General features: G+C 40.7%; 1 protein-coding gene across 1 annotated transcript in view; it reads left to right on the top strand.

Annotated features, from left to right (window-relative positions):
• The first annotated feature begins 972 nt into the window (after positions 1-972).
• The window catches only part of Fdh (alcohol dehydrogenase class-3 Fdh), a 56648-nt gene continuing 33543 nt past the window's right edge, over positions 973-24077 (top strand). Inside the window, 3 exon segments of the mRNA XM_071659281.1 lie at positions 973-1002; positions 6644-6745; positions 24023-24077. Coding sequence (XP_071515382.1) covers positions 988-1002; positions 6644-6745; positions 24023-24077 — 172 coding nt within the window. The 5' untranslated portion in view covers positions 973-987.

Below are 24077 nucleotides of genomic sequence, written 5' to 3'. Positions count from 1 at the left end.
CACGTCAGCTACCTTTGAGACAAATTGAGTTGCTCTATGCTGCACCTACCTAAGCAGCTCCATATCTTTGACTAGATATGGTGACCACCATTAGACTACATATGCTTCCCATTATGGTAAGGTAGAGTGAAATAGATATTTCTTTATTCATGATTGTGATGTATCCTTTGATAAATTTTAGGAGGCTTATAACTCTTGTAGAGTTCTTTTTATAAGTAACAGATAAAAAATGAACAGTGCAAATTTATATCATCCTTGAAATACGAATGCTTTCCCTCCCCCTACTCTAGTTTTCTATGTTAACTCCACTTTCTTGAATTCTGAATATTATGGAATCTCACCAGTATCATTTGTATAGTCTAACATGCGTCCCAAGAAATCTATACGTAATAACTCTATCCTGAATCCATCAGTTAATCTTTTGCACATGATCTCATCTTTAACACTTAGTTGTATTAAGCCTAATTATAGCCCTTTTTCCAACAATGTCCCGAGAGCAGTTAGATTGCCTCTTACATACAACTAATATATTCATATAGTTGTGTCCGAAAAAGTTTTAACCTGACTGTCCATCACCTGGAATCCATGAATGTAGGCGTAGCCAGATTTTTATTTTTGAGCTGGAGGCGGCTGCAATCATACTTCTTTATTGCTCAATGAAAGACTAATAGGTTGATAAATGCCCTTTATGTAGCTTTCATATAACGAAGCCCATTATGACCGTTAAAAGTGCTTCTGCCTTTTGTGAATGAATGTACTAACATTGAGAGATTATTTTCATACAACTTAATCAAACTGTTCTATCACATTTCTTTTACTAAAGAATATGTTTTGAAGTTTGCTTAACGAATTCGAAATTATGCTTACTTGCATATTTAAAACTAGTGGAGTTCAGCGAATTATCGTACGGTAACCCAATACCAAGACTGTGTTATGAATATTCGTTTTTTGTCGCTGGCAGAAACCGGTCTATCTTTATGGAAACACATGTCATCCTACACAGTAAGTTGAATTTGTACGAATATAAATATATGGTAAATAAGGCTTACATGATGAAGGCATTAACGTAAAAGACTGACACCTCTAGCCCCGCCCAGTGGATCAGCATGGCCAACAATGTGCCATTCCCTGTAGCCAGTTGTTCTTCTTGTATCATAAAATTTCAATTTCTTCCAATTTCATCCGTATATTAACACGTCTGTTCAATATGTACTCCTTGCTTGTTTGTATATTTCCTTTTGCAGAGTTTTCATTATCTATTAGCTTAACGATTGAAAGTGAATTGAATTTGAATTCTCATCTATATACAAATGCTTGGTAATGTTGGTTGCTGTGTGAACAACACCATTACATAAAGAACGTCTGGTTCATCTGCTGGTCACCCACGCTACGTTGTCAGTACTAGTCAGTCAGCAGTGTGAAGCGCTACCAAGATGTCAACTGTCGGCAAGGTTAGTGATCCTTATTTCGTACTTATGAAAGTAGAGACAGTTCAGTTTCTTATTTATTTTTGTAATAATTCGTCATACTGGTGCTCTAGAAAGGTTAGCTATCTGAATCATGTAATTAATTTAGCTGTAATGTTGTGATAAAGAGTAGCCGGTGCTGTGATGCATCAGTTTTGTATCAAGGCCAAATTTGTCTGCTCTTCCTTAGCAACTCATCCGGTAGATTCTTCTTTTCTGGTTCCTATCATTACGTATAAGTTCTATATTGTACATGCAAAATTTGCTGTCTAATGTTACTGATGGTTAGGGGTCAATGTGTACCTTAATAAACTCTGACATGGGTAAAATCATGAGTTTGGAATTGCCGAAATTCTTCTGATATTATGGTTTGGATGAGAAAGGAACAATTTCCCGTTTTTTGGTGGATAAGAGTTACGAAGGAGCTAAGATCTTGCAGCATGTGGTTTGATTAGATTTTTGATGGTTTTGCAGACTTGCGCAAAATAGCCTGATCAGCCGGTGCCAAGTAGCCTGCATCAGAGGATACATTTGCGATACAACACCGAACAAATGGAGAGTTAACTAAACTTATAGCTAAGGATTTATAAGATACCATAATAGTTATGGTTCATAGATTTAGTTATATGGTTACGAATCGCGACAGTCGTGAGGGCACTGCATATGAGGGAAAATGTAGGATTATGTAAAAGTGGTTATTTATCATGAATGGATGTATGTGTTCAAGTTTTGGGATCAGTTGTCTACTTCAGTGGAAATGATCTTTGTTTACATAAAGTACTGAGTGTGGCTTTTGGACTCACCACTACTTATTCTATTATTATATGACTAAAAAGTTACTAGGGTCATGCATATTATGAGTGTTTGGTTGAAGGAAGGTACAGTATTTGACACCCTTCTTTGACCATCATTAGCCAGTACCTAAAATTTTCATGGTATGGACATGTTAAGTAGTTAGAGGGATTCCTCATTCAAAAGGTTTTGTTTTCAGTGTTCCTCTGATTCACAAGTAAAGGGTCTTTGCTTTGGGGTTGGCCTTAAGTGATTGATTTTTATCCCCCCCCCCCTTCATATAGTTATGTTCTTAATGCTTTATTTTTTCTTGTGTTTCTGTATGTGATAACACTTCAGTTATTGTATTATATATATTGCTGTTCTCACTTCCCATGCTATTATAACTGAAAATAATGATAATAGTGTATCAGGCCTCCGGATTCTGGTGTTCTTGGTAACATGATGTTACAGTATGAAAATTTTCTTGTACACACTTTTAAGATCCTTTATCACTATGAAAATTCATATGAAAATTGAAATTCCTTGTTTTTGTCTCTGACTTACCACTTTTGGCACTGGTGATTACTCCTTCAGGGGGGACAGATTCCTGTGTGCCTCCAAATCCCCATTGAAATTAGTTGTTTCCAGAAATAGTATACTGAACTGGAATTCAAGATGAAAATTATGGTACATTTAGGAACAGTAAGAATTCATTTTTAATATTTGTGAGCAGATGGTTTACTTCTTTCCGTATTCTCCTGATGTGAAGCTTTGGGAACAGGTTAGGTATAGTCTCTTGACACAGAATCGTGTTGCTTAATTCCTGTTTAGTAGTATTTATATTGGGGCTCCCTTTTGCATTTCCCTCATTCATTGCCTTGCACTTGGATTAAACCACATTATCCATTTGTTTGGTCATCTTTTGAGTTTATCTAGGTCCCCTTGTGAGTTGATGCCATTGTTTTCAGTCCTAAATTCTTTAGGTATGTGTCTAGTCCTTCTCACAAGCCAATGAAAAACACCAAGAATAGCAGTGGGTCCAAAACTGAGCCCATCAGTACCCCACTTGTAACCTCATCTCATTTTGAGAATATGCCTCAGACTTGCATCCTTTGTTTCCTTTGGCACATGTAATCAAGTGAAGGAGTTTATCATTTATTCCTTTCAGTGTGTGTGTGAAGACTAAGAAAGCAAAGGTTTCTCATCCATCTAATGTAATTGGGATAAATACATATTTTGACTTCATGCACACTTCTCATAGTATACTTTATATTCATCATATGTCTTAGTGTATTTTCCTCTTACTTTATGGTCAGCGTTTCAGAGTCCCACCTCCACTTTTTTGTGTGTGTGGTTGCCTATTTCCTTCAGTTATGAAGTTCCTTCTTTGCTTGACTTGTGTATTTCACATGCATTTCATAATACAACTATCAGAGTTACATACCCTGCACACCCAACTTTTTTAATCTGTTAGAAGAGCACAATCCATATTTTTTTATTATTATTATTTTGCTTTGTCGCTGTCTCCGGCATTAGCAAGGTAGCACAAGGAAACAGACGAAAGAATGGCCCAACCCACCCACGTACACGTGTATATACATACACATCCACATACACAAATATACATACCTATACATCTCAACATATATATACACACAGAGACCTATACGTATATACACATGTACATAATTCATGCTGTCTGCCTTTATTCATTCCCATTGCCACCCTGCCACACATGAAATAAGAACACCCTCCCCCCTCATGTGCGCGAGGTAGCGCTAGGAAAAGACAGCAAAGGCCACATTCGTTCACACTCAGTCTCTAGCTGTCATGTAATAATGCACCGAAACCACAGCTCCCTTTCCACATCCAGACCCCACAGAACTTTCCATGGCTTACCCAAGATGCTTCACATGCCCTGGTTCAATCCATTGACAGCATGTCGACCCCGGTATACCACATCGTTCCAATTCACTCTATTCCTTGCATGCCTTTCACCCTCGTGCATGGTAAGGCCCCGATCACTCAAAATCTTTTTCAATCCATCTTTCCACCTCCAATTTGGTCGCCCACTTCTCGTTCCCTCCACCTCTGACACATTTATCCTCTTTGTCAATCTTTCCTCACTTATTCTCTCCATGTGACCAAACCATTTCAAAACACCCTCTTCTGCTCTCTAACCACACTCTTTTTACTACCACACATCTCTCTTGTGTATGTGTAGGAAGAGAGGAAAGTGATTGGTTCTCAGTGAATGTAGGTTTGCGGCAGGGGTGTGTGATGTCTCCATGGTTGTTTAATTTATTTATGGATGGGGTTGTTAGGGAGGTGAATGCAAGAGTTTTGGAAAGAGGGGCAAGTATGAAGTCTGTTGTGGATGAGAGAGCTTGGGAAGTGAGTCAGTTGTTGTTCGCTGATGATACAGTGCTGGTGGCTGATTCATGTGAGAAACTGCAGAAGCTGGTGACTGAGTTTGGTAAAGTGTGTGAAAGAAGAAAGTTAAGAGTAAATGTGAATAAGAGCACGGTTATTAGGTAGAGTAGGGTTGAGGGTCAAGTCAATTGGGAGGTAAGTTTGAATGGAGAAAAACTGGAGGAAGTAAAGTGTTTTAGATATCTGGGAGTGGATCTGGCAGTGGATGGAACCATGGAAGCAGAAGTGAATCATAGGGTGGGGAGGGGGCGAAAATTTTGGGAGCCTTGAAGAATGTGTGGAAGTCGAGAACATTATCTTGGAAAGCAAAAATGGGTATGTTTGAAGGAATAGTGGTTCCAACAATGTTATATGGTTGCGAGGCGTGGGCTATGGATAGAGTTGTGTGCAGGAGGATGGATGTGCTGGAAATGAGATGTTTGAGGACAATGTGTGGTGTGAGGTGGTTTGATCGAGTAAGTAATGTAAGGGTAAGAGAGATGTGTGGAAATAAAAAGAGCATGGTTGAGAGAGCAGAAGAGGGTGTTTTGAAATGGTTTGGGCACATGGAGAAAATTAGTGAGGAAAGATTGACCAAGAGGATATATGTGTCGGAGGTGGAGGGAACGAGGAGAAGTGGGAGACCAAATTGGAGGTGGAAAGATGGAGTGAAAAAGATTTTGAGTGATCGGGGCCTGAACATGCAGGAGGGTGAAAGGCGGGCAAGGAATAGAGTGAATTGGATCGATGTGGTATACCGGGGTTGACGTGCTGTCAGTGGATTGAATCAGGTCATGTGAAGCGTCTGGGGTAAATCATGGAAAATTGTGTGGGGCCTGGATGTGGAAAGGGAGCTGTGGTTTCGGGCATTATTGCATGACAGCTGGAGACTGAGTGTGAACGAATGGGGCCTTTGTTGTCTTTTCCTAGTGCTACCTCGCACACATGAGGGGGGAGGGGTACGGTGTTCCATGTGTGGCGAGGTGGCGATGGGAATGGATGGGGGCAGGCGGGGTGAATTGTGTGCATGGGTATATATGTATGTGTCTGTGTGTGTATATATATGTGTACACTGAGATGTATAGGTATGTATATTTGCGTGTGTGGGCGTGTGTGTGTGTACATTGTGTATGGGGGTGGGTTGTGCCATTTCTTTCATCTGTTTCCTTGCGCTACCTCGCAAACACGGGAGACAGCGACAAAGCAAAATAAATAATCTCTCTTCTCTATTATTACTTACTTGATCAAGCCACCTCACACCACATATTGTCCTCAAACATCTCGTTTCCAGCACATCCACCCTCCTCCGCACAACTCTATCCATAGCCCACGCCTCGCAACCATATAACATTGTTGGAACCACTATTCCTACAAACATACCCATTTTTGCTTTCCAAGATAACGTTCTCGACTTCCACTCATTCTTCAATGCTCCCAGAACTATCGCCCCCTACCCCACCCTATGATTCACTATTCACTTCTGCTTCCATGGTTCCATCCGCTGCCAAATCCACTCCGAGATATGAAAATAGCTTCCAGCGAGTCTCACTGTGGATCAAGTATACCTGTCTATTTTGATATTATTCAATATAATCAAGGCCCTATGCATTTGTTGTCCATCTCTTTAAATGGTTTTCTTAGAGGTAAGAAATGAGAATTAAATTCCAAATCGACATTTCTTCATGTAACATGCTTGAAGATCTTTATAAATGTAAATGCTTTGATTAAGATTCGTTTCCATATTCCATCATGATTTAAATGTCATATTTTAGATTTCATTCATTTGATAAGTGGTGAAGTTTGTGATGGTAAATTTAGCCTTAGGTATGTTGTCGTTGTCTGCCTTTGTAAACAGTTGCAACCATGTTTTGATAACTTTTCGGTCTTCCAAACTTTGGTCAAGCAGTTCATATTTCATGGCATAATCCTTACCATTTGTGCCAAATATTGAAATAGAGGGTTAATTGTAAGTTTTTCTTCCTCTTTTTCAGGTCATTAAGTGTAAAGCAGCTGTAGCTTGGGAAAAAGAGAAACCTTTGACAATTGAAGATGTTGAAGTCGCTCCTCCAAAAGCTGGAGAAGTCCGCATTAAGGTAAACTGACCCTGCAGCTTGATTTTATCTTCTATGTTTGCAACATAATGACATTGGTAGATTGTACTGTTTTAACTTTTAGGTCAGTTTATTTTGTTCTTAGAGATGTATGTAGAGATCATATAACTTTATAATTTAATACTGTTGATGAATAAAGGTAGGTAAACCTATGTCTTTAAGAATTAATTGTAAATGAAAGTTTTTTTAAGATTACAGAACTTCATGATGCAAACTATTAAGAGAATGCACCACATTTATTGTGGAGTTGTATGGTATTCAGCCTCCAATGAGATTACTGTATTATCATTTATATGTTATTTTTTTCAAGGGGATTTTATGTGCATCTTATTTAAAGGTGCACCTTTACGAGTTTTTGGTGATAGGTGAAGACAGCAAGTATGAATATAGGGGAGAAAAAATACTTCCCACGCATTCCTAACATGTCGTAGAAGGCAACTAAAGGGGACGGGAGCGAGGGGCTAGAAACCCTCCCCTCCTTGTATTTCAACTTTCTAAAAGGGGAAACAGAAGAAGTAGGCACGCAGGGAGTGCTCATGCTCCTCGAAGGCTCAGATTGGGGTGTCTAAATTTGTGTGGATGTAACCAAGATGAGAAAAAAGGAGAGATATGTAGTATGTTTGAGGAAAGGAACCTGGATGTTATGGCTCTGAGTGAAACGAAGCTCAAGGGTAAAGGGGAAGAATGGTTTGGGAATGTCTTACGAGTAAAGTCGGGTTAGTGAGAGGACAAGAGCAAGGGAAGGAGTAGCACTACTCCTGAAACAGGAGTTGTGGGAGTATGTGATAGAGTGTAAGAAAGTAAACTCTACATTGATATAGGTAAAACTGAAAGTTGATGGAGAGAGATGGGTGATTATTGGTGTATATGCACCTGGGCATGAGAAGAAAGATCTTGAGAGGCAAGTGTTTTGGGAGCAGCTGAATGAGTGTGTTGGTAGTTTTGATGCACGAGAACGGGTTATAGTGATGGGTGATTTGAATGCAAAGGTGAGTAATGTGGCAGTTGAGGGAATAGTTGGTATACATGGGGTGTTCAGTGTTGTAAATGGAAATGGTGAAGAGCTTGTAAATTTATGTGCCGAAAAAGGACTGGTGATTGGGAATACCTGGTTTAAAAAGCGAGATATACATAAGTATACGTATGTAAGTAGGAGAGATGGCCAGAGAGCGTTATTGGACTACGTGTTAATTGATAGGCGCAGAAAGAGGGACTTTTGGATGTTAATGTGCTGAGAGGTGCAACTGGAGGGATGTCTGATCATTATCTTGTGGAGGCAAAGGTGAAGATTTGTAGAGAATGTTGGGGTGAAGAGAGTGGTGAGAGTAAGTAAGCTTGGGAAGGAGACTTGTGTGAGGAAGTACCAGGAGAGACTGAGTACAGAATGGAAAAGGGTGAGAATAAAGGAGGTAAGGGGAGTGGGGGAGGAATGGGATGTATTTAGGGAATCAGTGATGGCTTGTGCAAAAGATGCTTGTGGAATGAGAAGCGTGGGAGGTGGGCAGATTAGAAAGGGTTGTGAGTAGTGGGATGAAGAAGTAAGATTATTAGTGAAAGAGAAGAGAGAGGCATTTGGATGATTTTTGCAGGGAAATAATGCAAATGAGTAGGAGATGTATAAAAGAAAGAGGCAGGAGATCAAGAGAAAGGTGCAAGAGGTGAAAAAGAGGGCAAATGAGAGTTGGGGTGAGAGAGTATCATTAAATATTTGGGAGAATAAAAAGGTGTTTTGGAAGGAGGTAGATGGAGTGCATAAGACAGGGGAACAAATGGGAACTTCAGTGAAGGGGGCTAATGGGGAGGTGATAACAAGTAGTGGTGATGTGAGGAGATAGAGTGAGTATTTTGAAGGTTTGTTGAATGTGTTTGATTATAGAGTTGTAGATATAGGGTGTTTTGGTCGAGATGGTGTGCAAAGTGAGAGGGTTAGGGAGGACGATTTGGTTAACAGAGAAGAGGTAGTTAAAGCTTTGTGGAAGATGAAAGCCGGCAAGGCAGCGGGTTTGGATGGCATTGCAGTGGAATTTATTAAAAAATGGGGTGACTGTATTGTTGACTGGTTGGTAAGGTTATTTAATGTATGTATGACTCATGGTGAGGTGCCTGAGGATTGGCAGAGTGCGTGCATAGTGCCATTGTACAAAGGCAAAGGGGATAAGAGTGAGTGCTCAAATTACAGAGGTATAAGTTTGTTGAGTATTCTTGGTAAATTATATGGGAGGGTATTGATTGAGAGGGTGAAGGCATGTACAGAGCATCAGACTGGGGAAGAGCAGTGTGGTTTCAGAAGTGGTAAAGGATGTGTGGATCAGGTGTTTGCTTTGAAGAATGTATGTGAGAAATACTTTGAAAAGCAAATGGATTTGTATGTAGCATTTATGAATCTGGAGAAAGCATATGATAGAGTTGATAGAGATGCTCTGTGGAAGGTATTAAGAATATATGGTGTGGGAGGCAAGTTGTTAGAAGCAGTGAAAAGTTTTTATCGAGGATGTAAGGCGTGTGTACGTGTAGGAAAAGAGGAAAATGATTGGTTCTCAGTGAATGTAGGTTTGCGGCAGGGGTGTGTGATGTCTCCATGGTTGTTTAATTTGTTTATGGATGGGGTTGTTAGGGAGGTGAATGCAAGGCTTTTGGAAAGGGGGGCAAGTGTACAGTCTGTTGGGGATGAGAGAGCTTGGGAAGTGAGTCAGTTGTTGTTCGCTGATGATACAGCGCTGGTGGCTGATTCATGTGAGAAACTGCAGAGGCTGGTGAATGAGTTTGGTAAAGTGTGCGAAAGAAGAAAGTTAAGAGTAAATGTGAATAAGAGCAAGATTATTAGGTACAGTAGGGTTGAGGGTCAAGTCAATTGGGAGGTAAGTTTGAATGGAGAAAAACTGGAGGAAGTAAAGTATTTTAGATATCTGGGAGTGGATTTGGCAGCGAATGGAACCATGGAAGCGGAAGTGAATCACAGGGTGGGGCTGGGGGTGAAAATTCTGGGAGCGTTGAAGAATGTGTGGAGGTCGAAAACATTATCTCGTAAAGCAAAAATGGGTATGTTTGAAGGAATAGTGGTTCTAACAATGTTGTATGGTTGCGAGGCGTGGGCTATGGATAGAGTTGTGTAGAGGGGGGTGGATGTGCTGGAAATGAGATGTTTGAGGACAATATGTGGTGTGAGGTGGTTTGATCGAGTAAGTAATGTAAGGGTAAGAGAGATATGTGGAAATAAAAAGAGTGTGGTTGAGAGAGAAGAGGGTGTATTGAAATGGTTTGGTCATATGGAAAGAATGAATGAGGAAAGATTGACCAAGAGGATATATATGTGTCGGAGGTGGAGGGAATGAGGAGAAGTGGGAGACCAAATTGGAGGTGGAAAGATGGAGTGAAAGAGATTTTGAGTGATCGGGGCCTGAACATGCAGGAGTGTGAAAGGCGTGCAAGGAGTAGAGTGAATTGGAACAATGTGGTATACCAGGGTTGACGTGCTGTCAATGGATTGAACTAGGGCATGTGAAGCGTCTGGGGTAAACCATGGAAAGTTGTGTGGGGCCTGGATGTGGAAAGGGAGCTGTGGTTTTGGTGCATCATTACATGACAGCTAGACTGAGTGTGAACGAATGGGGCCTTTGTTTTCTTTTCCTAATGCTACCTCACACACATGAGGGGGGAGGGGGTTGTTATTCCAAGTGTGGCGAGATAGCAATGGGAATGAATAAAGGCAGACTGTATGAATTAAGTACATGTGTATATATGTATATGTTTGTGTGTGTATATATATGTATACATTGATATGTATAGGTATATATATTTACGTGTGTGGACGTGTATGTATATACATGTGTATGTGGGTGGGTTGGGCCATTCTTTCGTCTGTTTCCCTGCGCTACCTCACTGACGCGGGAGACAGCGACAAAGCAAATAAATATATAGATATATACATATATATATATTTTTTATTTTTTTATTTTTTGTATTTGTTTATTTACTTTGTCGCTGTCTCCTGCGTTAGTGAGGTAGCGCAAGGAAACAGACGAAAGAATGGCCCAACCCACCCACATACATATGTATATACATACACGTCCACACACGTAAATATACATACCTATACATGTCAACGTATACATATATATACACACACAGACATATACATATATACACATATACATAATTCATGCTGTCTGCCTTTATTCATTCCCATTGCCACCCCGCCACACATGAAATAACAACCCCCTCCCCCAGCAGAATCTTTTTCACTCCATCTTTCCACCCCCAATTTGGTCTCCCACTTCTCTTCGTTCCCCTCCACCTCTGACACGTATATCCTCTTAGTTAATATTTCCTCACTCATTCTCTCCATGTGACCAAACCATTTCAAAACATGCTCCTCTGCTCTGTCAACCACACTCTTTTTATTACCACACATCTCTCTTACCCTATTATTACTCAGTCGATCAAACCACCTCACACCACATATTGTCTTCAAACATCTCATTTCCAGCACATCCACTCTCTTCTACACAACTCTATCTATACCCCATACCTCGCAACCATATAACATTGCTGGAACAACTATTCCTTCAAACATACCCATTTTTCCTTTCCGAGATAATGTTTTCGACCTCCACACATTCTTCAACGCTCCCAGAACTTTCGCCCCCTCCCCCACCCTATGATTCATTACCACTTCCATGGTTCCACCCGCTGCCAAATCCACTACTAGATATCTAAAACACTTCACTTCCTCCAGTTTTTCTCCATTCAAACTTACCTCCTAATTGACTTGTCTGTCAACCCTACTGTACCTAATAACCATGATATTGTTCACATTTACTCTCAGGCTTTCTTCTTTCACACACTTTACCAAACTCGGTCACCAGCTTCTGCAGTTTCTGACACGAATCAACCACCGTCGCTGTATCATCAGCGAACAACAACTGACTCACTTCCCAAACTCTCTCATCCAGAACAGACTGCATAGTTGCCCCTCTTTCCAAAGCTTTTGCATTCACCTCCCTAACAACCCCATCCATAAACAAATTAAACAACCATGGAGAGATCACACACCCCTGCCGCAAACCAACATTCACTGAGAACCAATCACTATCCTCTACTCCTACACGTACACATGCCTTACATCCTCGCTAAAAACTTTTCACTACTTCTAACAACTTGTCTCCCACACCATATATTCTTAATACCTTCCACAGAGCATCTCTATCAACTCTTATCATATGCCTTCTCCAGATCCATAAATGCTACATACAAATTCATTTGCTTTTCTAAGTATTTCTCATATACATTCTTCAAAACGAACCCCTGATCCACACATCCTCTAGCACTTTTGAAACCGCTTTGCTCTTCCCCAATCTGATGCTCTGTACATACCCTCACCCTCTCAATCAATTCCCCCCCCATGTAATTTCTCAGGAATACTCAACAAACTTGTACCTCTCTAATTTGAGCACTAACTTTTATCCTCTTTTCCTTTGTACAATGGCACTATGCAAGCATTCCGCCAATCTTCACACACCTCACCATGAATCTTACATACATTAAATAACCTTTCCAACTAGTCAACAATACAGTCACCCCCATTTTTAGTAAATTCCACTGCAGTACCATCCAAACCTGCTGCCTTGCCGGCTTTCATCTTCCGCAAAGCTTTTACTACCTCTTCTCTGTTTACCAAATCGTCCTCCCTAACCCCCTAACTTTGCACACCTCCTCGACCAAAACAATCTATATCTGCCACTCTATCATCAAACACATTCAACAAACTTTCAAAATACTCACTCCATTTCCTTCTCACATCACCACTACTTGATATCACCTCCCCATTAGCCCCCTTCACTGAAGTTCCCATTTGTTCCCTTGTCTTACACACTTTATTTACCTCCTTCCAAAACATCTTTTTATTCTCCCTAAAATTTAATGATACTCTCTCACCCTAACTCTCATTTACCCCCTTTTTTTCACCTCTTGCACCTTTCTCTTGACCTCCTGTCTCTTTCTTTTATACATCTCCCACTCATTTGCATTATTTCCCTGCAAAAATCGTTCAAATGCCTCTCTCTTCTCTTTCACCAATAATCTTACTTCTTCAACCTACCACTCACAACCCTTTATAATCTGCCCTCCTCCCACGCTTCTCATGCCACAAGCATCTTTTGCACCAGCCATCACTGCTTCCCTCAATACATCCCATTCCTCCCCCACTCCCCTTACGTCCTTTGTTCTCATCTTTTTCCATTCTGCACTCAGTCTCTCCTGGTACTTCCGCACATAAGTCTCTTTCCCAAGCTCATTTTCTCTCACCACTGTTCATCCCAACATTCTTTCTTCTTTTCTGAAAACCTCTACAAATCTTCACCTTCACCTCCACAAGATAATGATCAGACATCTATCCAGTTGCACCTCTGAGCACATTAACATCCAAAAGTCTCTCTTTCGCACACCTATCAATTAACGTAATCCAATAACACTCTCTGGTCATCTCTCCTACTTACATACATATACTTATATCTCTTTTTAAGCCAGGTATTCCCAGTCACCAGTCCTTTTTTAGCGCATAAATCTACAAGGTCTTCACCATTTCCATTTACAACACTGAATACCCCATGTACACCAATTATTCCCTCAACTGCCACGTTACTCACCTTGCATTGAAATCACCCATCACTATAACCTGGTCTGGTGCATCAAAACTACTAACACACTCACTCAGCTGCTCCCAAAACACTTGCCTCTCATTATCTTTCCTGTCATGCTTAGGTGCATTTGCACCAATAATCACCCATCTCTCTCCATCCACTTTCAGTTTTACCTATATCAATGTAGAGTTTACTTTGTTACACTGTCACATACTCCCATCACTCCTGTTTCAGGAGTAGTGCTACTCCTTCCCTTTCTCTTGTCCACTCACTAACCCCTGACTTTACTTCTAAGACATTCCCAAACCACTCTTCCCCTTTACCCTTGAGCTTCATTTCACTCAGAGCCAAAATATCCAGGTTCTTTCCTCAAACATACTACCTATCTCTCCTTTTTTCTCTTCTTGGTTACATCGATACACATTTAGACACCCCAATCTGAGCCTTCGAGGAGGATGAGCACTCCCTGCGTGACTCCTCTGTTTCCCCTTTTAGAAAGTTAAAATACAAGGAGGGGAGGGTTTCCAGCACTTCTTTTCTCTTCAGCAAACTGGTGTTCATGAATCTTTTGCTTTGTGCGACTCCCTGACTCAGACACCCTACTTTTGCCATTTGTTTGTCTTAGAGTGTAAGAAAGTAAATTCTAGGTTAATATGGGTAAAACTGAAAGTTGATGGAGAGAGATGGGTTATTATTGGTGCATATGCACCTGGGCATGAGAAGAAAGATCATGAGAGGCAAGTGTTTCGGGAGCAGCTGAATTAGCGTGTTATTGGTTTTGATGCACAAGACCGGGTTATAGTGATGGGTGATTTGAATGCAAAGGTGAGTAATGTGGCAGTTGAGGGAATAATTGGTATACATGGGGTGTTCAGTGTTGTAAATGGAGATGGTGAAGAGCTTGTAGATTTATGTGCTGAAAAAGGACTGGTGATTGGGAATACCTGGTTTAAAAAGCGAGATATACATAAGTATACTTATGTAAGTAGGAGAGATGGCCAGAGAGCGTTATTGGATTACGTGTTAATTGACAGGTGCGTGAGAGAGACTTTTGGATGTTAATGTGCTGAGAGGTGCAACTGGAGGGATGTCTGATCATTATCTTGTGGAGGCGAAGGTGAAGATTTGTATGGGTTTTCAGAAAAGAAGAGAGAATTTTGGGGTGAAGAGGGTGATGAGAGTGAGTGAGCTTGGGAGGAGACTTGTGTGAGGAAGTACCAGGAGAGACTGAGTACAGAATGGAAAAAGGTGAGAACAAAGGAGGTAAGGGGAGTGGGGGAGGAATGGGATGTATTTAGGGAATCAGTGATGGATTGCGCAAAAGATGCTTGTGGCATGAGAAGCGTGGGAGGTGGGTTGATTAGAAAGGGTAGTGAGTGGTGAGATGGAGAAGTAAGATTATTAGTGAAAGAGAAGAGAGAGGCATTTGAATGATTTTTGCAGGGAAAAAATGCAAATGAGTGGGAGATGTATTAAAGAAAGAGGCAGGAGGTCAAGAGAAAGGTGCAAGAGGTGAAAAAAAGGGCAAATGAGAGTTGGGATGAGAGAGTATCATTAAATTTTAGGGAGAATAAAAAGATGTTCTGGAAGGAGGTAAATAAAGTGCGTAAGACAAGGGAGCAAATGGGAACTTCAGTGAAGGGGGCTAATGGGGAGGTGATAACAAGTAGTGGTGATGTGAGAAGGAGATGGAGTGAGTATTTTGAAGGTTTGTTGAATGTGTTTGATGATAGAGTTGCAGATATAGGGTGTTTTGGTCGAGGTGGTGTGCAAAGTGAGAGGGTTAGGGAAAATGATTTGGTAAACAGAGAAGAGGTAGTAAAAGCTTTGCGGAAGATGAAAGCCGGCAAGGCAGTGGGTTTGGATGGTATTGCTGTGGAATCTATTAAAAAAGGGGGTGACTGTATTGTTGACTGGTTGGTAAGGTTATTTAATGTATGTATGACTCATGGTGAGGTGCCTGAGGATTGGCGGAATGCTTGCTAAGTGCAATTGTACAAAGGCAAAGGGGATAAGAGTGAGTGCTCAAATTACAGAGGTATAAGTGTGTTGAGTATTCCTGGTAAATTATATGGGAGGGTATTGATTGAGAGGGTGAAGGCATGTACAGAGCATCAGATTGGGGAAGAGCAGTGTGGTTTCAGAAGTGGTTGAAGATGTGTGGATCAGGTGTTTGCTTTGAAGAATGTATGTGAGAAATACTTAGAAAAGCAAATTGATTTGTATGTAGCATTCATGGATCTGGAGAAGGCATATGACAGAGTTGATAGAGATGCTCTGTGGAAGGTACTAAGGATATATGGTGTGGGAGGCAAGTTGTTAGAAGCAGTGAAAAGTTTTTATCGAGGATGTAAGGCATATGTACGTGTAGAAAGAGAGGAAAGTGAATGGTTCTCAGTGAATGTAGGTTTGTGGCAGCGGTGTGTGATGTCTCCTTCGTTGTTTGATTTGTTTATGGATGGGGTTGTTAGGGAGGTAAATGCAAGAGTTTTGGAAAGAGGGGCAAGTATGCAGTCTGTTGGGGATAAGAGAGTTTGGGAAGTGAGTCAGTTGTTGTTCGCTGATGATACAGCGCTGATGGCTGATTCATGCGAGAAACTGCAGAAGCTGGTGACTGAGTTTGGTAAAGTGTGTGAAAGAAGAAAGTTAAGAGTAAATGTGAATAAGAGCAAGGTTATTAGGTACAGTAGGGTTGAGGGTCAAGTCAATTAGGAGGTAAGTTTGAATGGAGAAAAACTGGAGGAAGTAAAGTATCTTAGATATCTGGGAGTGGATCTGACAGCAGATGGAACCATGGAAGTGGAAGTGAATCATAGGGTGGGGGAGGGGGCGAAAATCCTGGGAGCCTTGAAGAATGTGTGGAAGTCGAGAACATTATCTCAGAAAGCAAAAATGGGTATGTTTGAAGGAATAGTGGTTCCAACAATGTTGTATGGTTACGAGGCGTGGGCTATGGATAGAGTTGTGTGCAGGAGGGTGGATGTTCTGGAAATGAGATGTTTGAGGACAATATGTGGTGTGAGGTGGTTTGATCGAGTAAGTAATGTAAGGGTAAGAGAGATGTGTGGAAATAAAAAGAGCGTCGGTTGAGAGAGCAGAAGAGGGTGTTTTGAAATGGTTTGGTCGCATGGAGAGAATGAGTGAGGAAAGATTGACCAAGAGGATATATGTGTCGGAGGTGGAGGGAACAAGGAGAAGTGGGAGACCAAATTGGAGGTGGAAAGATGGAGTGAAAAAGATTTTGAGTGATCGGTGCCTGAACATGCAGGAGGGTGAAAGGCGGGCAAGGAATAGAGTGAATTGGATCAATGTGGTACTGGGGTCGATGTGGTGTCAGTGGATTGAATCAGGGCATGTGAAGCATCTGGGGTAAACCATGGAAAGTTCTGTGGGGCCTGGATGTGGAAAGGGAGCTGTGGTTTCGGGCATTATTACATGACAGCTAGAGACTGAGTGTGAATGAATGGGGCCTTTGTTGTCTTTTCCTGGCGCTACCTCACACACATGAGGGGGGAGGGGGAAGTTATTCCATATGTGGCGAGGTGGCGATGGGAATAGATAAAGGCAGACAGTATGAATTACGTACATGTGTATATATGCATATGTCTGTGTTTGTATATATATTTGAGATGTAAAGGTATGTATATTTGCGTGTGTGGACGTTTACGTATATACATGTGTATATAACTCTATCCATCGAGACAGACTTCCCCAGAACTTTTTTAAAGGGGAAGTAAATGTTTATAGTTGTGTTACTGGAGTGATGGTTTTGACAAGAAAATAGTGTAATTGGAAAAAATGTAGCTTAGACATTGAAGCTTATTGATACAGTGGTTAAACTGATGAGAACTACTATTGACGTTTGTGTAAATAAATTATACATTTTCTTTTTCCATAGCCAGAGGTTGAACCATTATGTGACATTCGTTTTTTCATTTCATTTCAAGCCAGAAGTTTCAGTTTTCTAAATTGTTTCTTACATTTTTCATATGTATATGTATGTGTGTGTGTATATGTGCGTATGTATGTGTGTGTGTGTGTGTGTGTATGTGTGTATATATATATATATATATATATATATATATATATATATATATATATATATATATATATATATTTTTTTTTTTTTTTTTTCATACTATTCGCTATTTCCCGCGATAGCGAGGTAGCGTTAAGAACAGAGGACTGGGCCTTTGAGGGAATATCCTCACCTGGCCCTCTTCTCTGTTCCTTCTTTTGGAAAAAAAAAAAAAAAAAAAAAACGAGAGGGGAGGATAGGGGTGAAAGAATACTTCCCACGCATTCCTCGCGTGTCGTAGAAAGCGACTAGAGGGGACGGGAGCGGGGGGCCAGAAATCCTCCCCTCGTATTTTTTTAACTTTCTAAAATGGGAAACAGAAGAAGGAGTCGCGGGGAGTGCTCATCCTCGAAGGCTCAGATTGGGGTGCCTAAATGTGTGTGGATGTAACCAAGATGTGAAAAAGGGAGAGATAGGTAGTATGTTTGAGGAAAGGAACCTGGATGTTTTGGCTCTGAGTGAAACGAAGCTCAAGGGTAAAGGGGAAGAGTGGTTTGGGAATGTCGTGGGAGTAAAGTCAGGGGTTAGTGAGAGGACAAGAGCAAGGGAAGGAGTAGCAGTACTCCTGAAACAGGAGTTGTGGGAGTATGTGATAGAATGTAAGAAAGTAAATTCTCGATTAATATGGGTAAAACTGAAAGTTGATGGAGAGAAATGGGTGATTATTGGTGCATATGCACCTTGGCATGAGAAGAAAGATCATGAGAGGCAAGTGTTTTGGGAGCAGCTGAATGAGTGTGTTAGTGGTTTTGATGCACGAGACCGGGTTATAGTGATGGGTGATTTGAATGCAAAGGTGAATAATGTGGCAGTTGAGGGAATAATTGGTATACATGGGGTGTTCAGTGTTGTAAATGGAAATGGTGAAGAGCTTGTAGATTTATGTGCTGAAAAAGGACTGATTATTGGGAATACCTGGTTTAAAAAGCGAGATATACATAAGTATACTCATGTAAGTAGGAGAGATGGCCAGAGAGCGTTATTGGATTACGTGTTAATTGACAGGCGCGCGAGAGAGACTTTTGGATGTTCATGTGCTGAGAGGTGCAACTGGAGGGATGTCTGATCATTATCTTGTGGAGGCTAAGGTGAAGATTTGTATGTTGGGGTGAATGTTGGGGTGAAGAGGGTGGTGAGAGTAAGTGAGCTTGGGAAGGAGACTTGTGTGAGGAAGTACCAGGAGAGACTGAGTACAGAATGGAAAAAGGTGAGAACAATGGAAGTAAGGGGAGTGGGGGAGGAATGGGATGTATTTAGGGAATCAGTGATGGATTGCGCAAAAGATGCTTGTGGCATGAGAAGAGTGGGAGGTGGGTTGATTAGAAAGGGTAGTGAGTGGTGGGATGAAGAAGTAAGAGTATTAGTGAAAGAGAAGAGAGAGGCATTTGGACGATTTTTGCAGGGAAAAAATGCAATTGAGTGGGAGATGTATAAAAGAAAGAGACAGGAGGTCAAGAGAAAGGTGCAAGAGGTGAAAAAAAGGGCAAATGAGAGTTGGGGTGAGAGAGTATCATTAAATTTTAGGGAGAATAAAAAGATGTTCTGGAAGGAGGTAAATAAAGTGCGTAAGACAAGGGAGCAAATGGGAACTTCAGTGAAGGGCGCAAATGGGGAGGTGATAACAAGTAGTGGTGATGTGAGAAGGAGATGGAGTGAGTATTTTGAAGGTTTGTTGAATGTGTTAGATGATAGAGTTGCAGATATAGGGTGTTTTGGTCGAGGTGGTGTGCAAAGTGAGAGGGTTGGGGAAAATGATTTGGTAAACAGAGAAGAGGTAGTGAAAGCTTTGCGGAAGATGAAAGCCGGCAAGGCAGCAGGTTTGGATGGTATTGCAGTGGAATTTATTAAAAAAGGGGGTGACTGCATTGTTGACTGATTGGTAAGGTTATTTAATGTATGTATGACTCATGGTGAGGTGCCTGAGGATTGGCGGAATGTGTGCATAGTGCCATTGTACAAAGGCAAAGGGGATAAGAGTGAGTGCTCAAATTACAGAGGTATAAGTTTGTTGAGTATTCCTGGTAAATTATATGGGAGGGTATTGATTGAGAGGGTGAAGGCATGTACAGAGCATCAGATTGGGGAAGAGCAGTGTGGTTTCAGAAGTGGTAGAGGATGTGTGGATCAGGTGTTTGCTTTGAAGAATGTATGTGAGAAATACTTAGAAAAGCAAATGGATTTTTATGTAGCATTTATGGATCTGGAGAAGGCATATGATAGAGTTGATAGAGATGCTCTGTGGAAGGTATTAAGAATATATGGTGTGGGAGGAAAGTTGTTAGAAGCAGTGAAAAGTTTTTATCGAGGATGTAAGGCATGTGTACCTGTAGGAAGAGAGGAAAGTGAATGGTTCTCAGTGAATGTAGGTTTGCGGCAGGGGTGTGTGATGTCTCCATGGTTGTTTAATTTGATTATGGATGGGGTTGTTAGGGAGGTGAATGCAAGAGTTTTGGAAAGAGGGACAAGTATGAAGTCTGTTGTGGATGAGAGAGCTTGGGAAGTGAGTCAGTTGTTGTTCGCTGATGATACAGCACTGGTGGCTGATTCATGTGAGAAACTGCAGAAGCTGGTGACTGAGTTTGGTAAAGTGTGTGGAAGAAGAAAGTTAAGAGTAAATGTGAATAAGAGCAAGGTTATTAGGTACAGTAGGGTTGAGGGTCAAGTCAATTGGGAGGTGAGTTTGAATGGAGAAAAACTGGAGGAAGTGAAGTGTTTTAGATATCTGGGAGTGGATCTGGCAGTGGATGGAACCATGGAAGTGGAAGTGGATCATAGGGTGGGGGAGGGGGCAAAAATTCTGGGAGCCTTGAAGAATGTGTGGAAGTCGAGAACATTATCTCGGAAAGCAAAAATGGGTATGTTTGAAGGAATAGTGGTTCCAACAATGTTGTATGGTTGCGAGTTATGGGCTATGGATAGAGTTGTGCGCAGGAGGATGGATGTGCTGGAAATGAGATGTTTGAGGACAATGTGTGGTGTGAGGTGGTTTGATCGAGTAAGTAACGTAAGGGTAAGAGAGATGTGTGGAAATAAAAAGAGCGTGGTTGAGAGAGCAGAAGAGGGTGTTTTGAAATAGTTTGGGCACATGGAGAGAATGAGTGAGGAAAGATTGACCAAGAGGATACATATGTCGGAGGTGGAGGGAACGAGGAGAAGAGGGAGACCAAATTGGAGGTGGAAAGATGGAGTGAAAAAGATTTTGTGTGATCGGGACCTGAACATGCAGGAGGGTGAAAGGAGGGCAAGGAATAGAGTGAATTGGATCGATGTGGTATACCGGGGTTGACGTGCTGTCAGTGGATTGAATCAAGGCATGTGAAGCGTCTGGGGTAAACCATGGAAAGCTGTGTAGGTATGTATATTTGCGTGTGTGGACGTATGTACATACATGTGTATGGGGGTGGGTTGGGCCATTTCTTTCGTCTGTTTCCTTGCGCTACCTCGCAAACGCGGGAGACCGACAAAGCAAAAAAAAAAAAAAAATGTCTATGGGAGTGGGTTGGGCCATTTCTTTTGTATGTTTCTTTGCGTTACCTTGCAAACGCGGGAGACAGCGACAAGGCAAAATAAAATAATAGTATAACGTTCAAAAAAATTTTATTGCTCACTCCATTTTCTGACTTCATTACTACATGTGACCGCTTCCCCATTTGTCCATTTTTCTAACGTCCCATTGGTTCTCGTTTTTTTAGCACTGATAACCCTTTCAAAACCTTATTTTCATAGAATTTTACTTAGAATTTCTCACCCCAGCTCTCGTTTGTCCTTTTTTTCAAACCTTGCAACTTCCTTTTTGACCTCCTTCCACTATTTGCTCATCATCCAGTCATTTGTGTTCCTCTTTGAGTAATGCCCATACGCCACTCATTGTCACGAGCAGCTTTACTTTTCCATCCTGCCACTTGGTACTCTTTCTTACAAGCTCATCAATTTCTCTTTGTATTTCTTGTCACATCTCTTTTCCAAGGTCACTCCCTTTCACCAAAGTTTTCCCTCATTGTTTCTCTTTTCCGAAAACCCAACAAATTTTCACCCTTGCTTTGCATGTTAAAAGTCAGATATCCCTTCAGCTGCCCTCTCAATACTTTTATATCAAAAAGTCTCTTTTGTATGCCTGTCAATTAGCATTTAATTCAGTAATGCCCCCATACCATCATTTCTTATCACCTACATAAACTTGTGTATTTCTTATTGAACCAGGTATTCCCAATCACCAGTTCTTTTTCAGCACACATTCCACAAGCTGTTTACTATTCCTCTTCTCTTCACTGAATACCTCATGTACCCATTATACCATTATTTGCAACATTACTTAGTCTTTCATTTGAATCACCCATCACTAATACCCTATCTCTTAGCATCAAATCTGCTGACACACCAGCTTGGCATTTGCCTTTCATCATCATCCTTCTTGAAATCCACTTTCATTTTACCCATATCAGTCTGGAGCTCAATACACTCTTTCACACATTCTTACAACTCCTGCTTGATTAGTAATGCTACCCTATCTTAAGCTCTTGTTCACTCACTACCCTAACTTCACTCCTAGGACGTTACCTAAGTGTCTCCACTTTTGCCCTTGAACTTTTTTACACTCCTTGCCTGAACAACCAGGTTCCTTTTCTCAAACATACTAGCTCTTCACTCCAAAATTCACTTGATCCCTTGCATGCCTTTCACCCTCTTGCATGTTTAGGCCTGAGCATTCAAAATCTTTTTTTACTTTTAGCTTGTTTTATGCTTCCACTTCTGACATGTAGATCCTCCTAATTGACCTCTCTTCACACATTACCTTGATATGTCCAGGCCACTTTTGAACACTCTTATCAGCACTCAACCACTCTCTCCTTATGACCTCACCACTTGTGTATATAATTTTTTTCTTATTTGATCAAACCATCTCACACCACACATTGTCCTCATGCATTTCTTTTCCAATACATCTACCCTCCACTAATATTCTCATATGTACCCCATGCGTTGCATCCATACAACATTGTTGGGATTACTGTACCCTTCAACAATACTCATTATTGTTCTACCAAAGAATAACCTTTTCCACACGTTCCTTCAGTCTTTTTCTCTGTTAAACTTGTTAGTCTTACTTTTATTCACATTCTCTTAACTTTTTTCCGACTATCCTAAATGCAAGCTTCCGTTGCTGTTTCTCACATATTTGCTACTGGTGCTGTGTCATCAGAAAACCAACTAAATTTTTTCTTAGTCAGCCTTATTCCCAGGAGATTGCATATTTGCGCATCTAAAATCTTTGCCTTCACCTCCTGCAAGACCTCATCCATATAGATATTAAACCCACTTGTTTTATTTCATCTACTATAAGATTGATATAATAGAACTTGGCCTAAAGCATGTCCAGACCTTGACCATCCTGGATGATAGGTATAAGAGAAAAGAACAGAGGGAGGATTCATTTTAGCTGAGGGGTTTGTATTATAGACCTAATGCTTGCTGGTGGAAAAGCTATGTGAAAGAAAATCAAGCAATGGAAGAGAATTCCAAACCTCTACCCATTGGGGAAAGGTTTTATAAAGGCAAGTCCTTATGAGACCTGTTTCCATAAGAAGCTAGTGGAAGCCGTTGCTACATATGCTGCCAGTCTAATTCATAGGGACTAGGACAAACCCAGACAAGTTATGGGAGCATTGGCTCAATAATACCTACAGAACAGAAAGAGAAATGCAGCATGATTTATTTTGCATGGTAGTTTTAGAATTAGGAGGTTAGATAGAATGAAGACATGGGAATGTTGTGGGGTGTTATGGTTGTACATAACATGTGGTTGATGATAGACTGGTGAAGAGGATATGTAGTAGTACTGTAGATGGGACAAGGAGGAGAGTTGGACTGCAGAAGAAATGGGTAGATGTGAATGAATTGATAAGGGATTGGCATACTTTAGATTTACTTGAGGAATGATGGAATTAGATGCAGTGGAAGTATTTTACATATGGAGTTGGTCTTAATGAATCAACATTTTGAATGTGTGTGAAAAAATAAGTCCTTTTTTAAGTTTGTAAGTTCATTTCACTATAAACACACTGGGTATGGGTTATGCATGGTGTGAGGCTGGACTTGCCTGATCCACCCCAGTAGATTGCACTAGATTGGAAGTGTAATAATGATAATGGAAAGGCAGATGTGATTGACTTTTTTCAATAGATCAATCAGTTATCTGCGGTTATGATAAGTAGGACAAAGTTTAACTTTACCGTGTAAAAGTTTAATTGTTACTTGATTTTGTTGATATTGTATGCATCTTGTGTTGCTGATGGAGATTGATTTTTTATTTTCATGATTATTGTTATTGTTTATCTTTTTGTGAGGATAGAGAATGAAAACTGAAATGGCAAGTTGTATTGAAATAATGTTATTTTTTGAGTTCATTATTTTGGTGTTAGCTACACTTTTGGTTTTGAAATATTTTACTGTTGGCTACACTGTAGGTATTGAAATATTCTTGTGTTAGTTACAATGTTAGTTTTGAAATATTCTGTCTATAACTTTTCATTTTGATGGTTGTAGGTACTGGCAACTGGAGTATGTCATACTGATGCTTATACATTGGATGGTCACGACC

Source organism: Panulirus ornatus, chromosome 68 (assembly GCF_036320965.1).
Source record: "Panulirus ornatus isolate Po-2019 chromosome 68, ASM3632096v1, whole genome shotgun sequence".
NCBI lineage: Eukaryota > Metazoa > Arthropoda > Malacostraca > Decapoda > Palinuridae > Panulirus > Panulirus ornatus.
The sequence above is the reverse complement of the archived record's forward strand: the minus strand, read 5'-3'. Positions and strand labels throughout refer to the sequence as shown.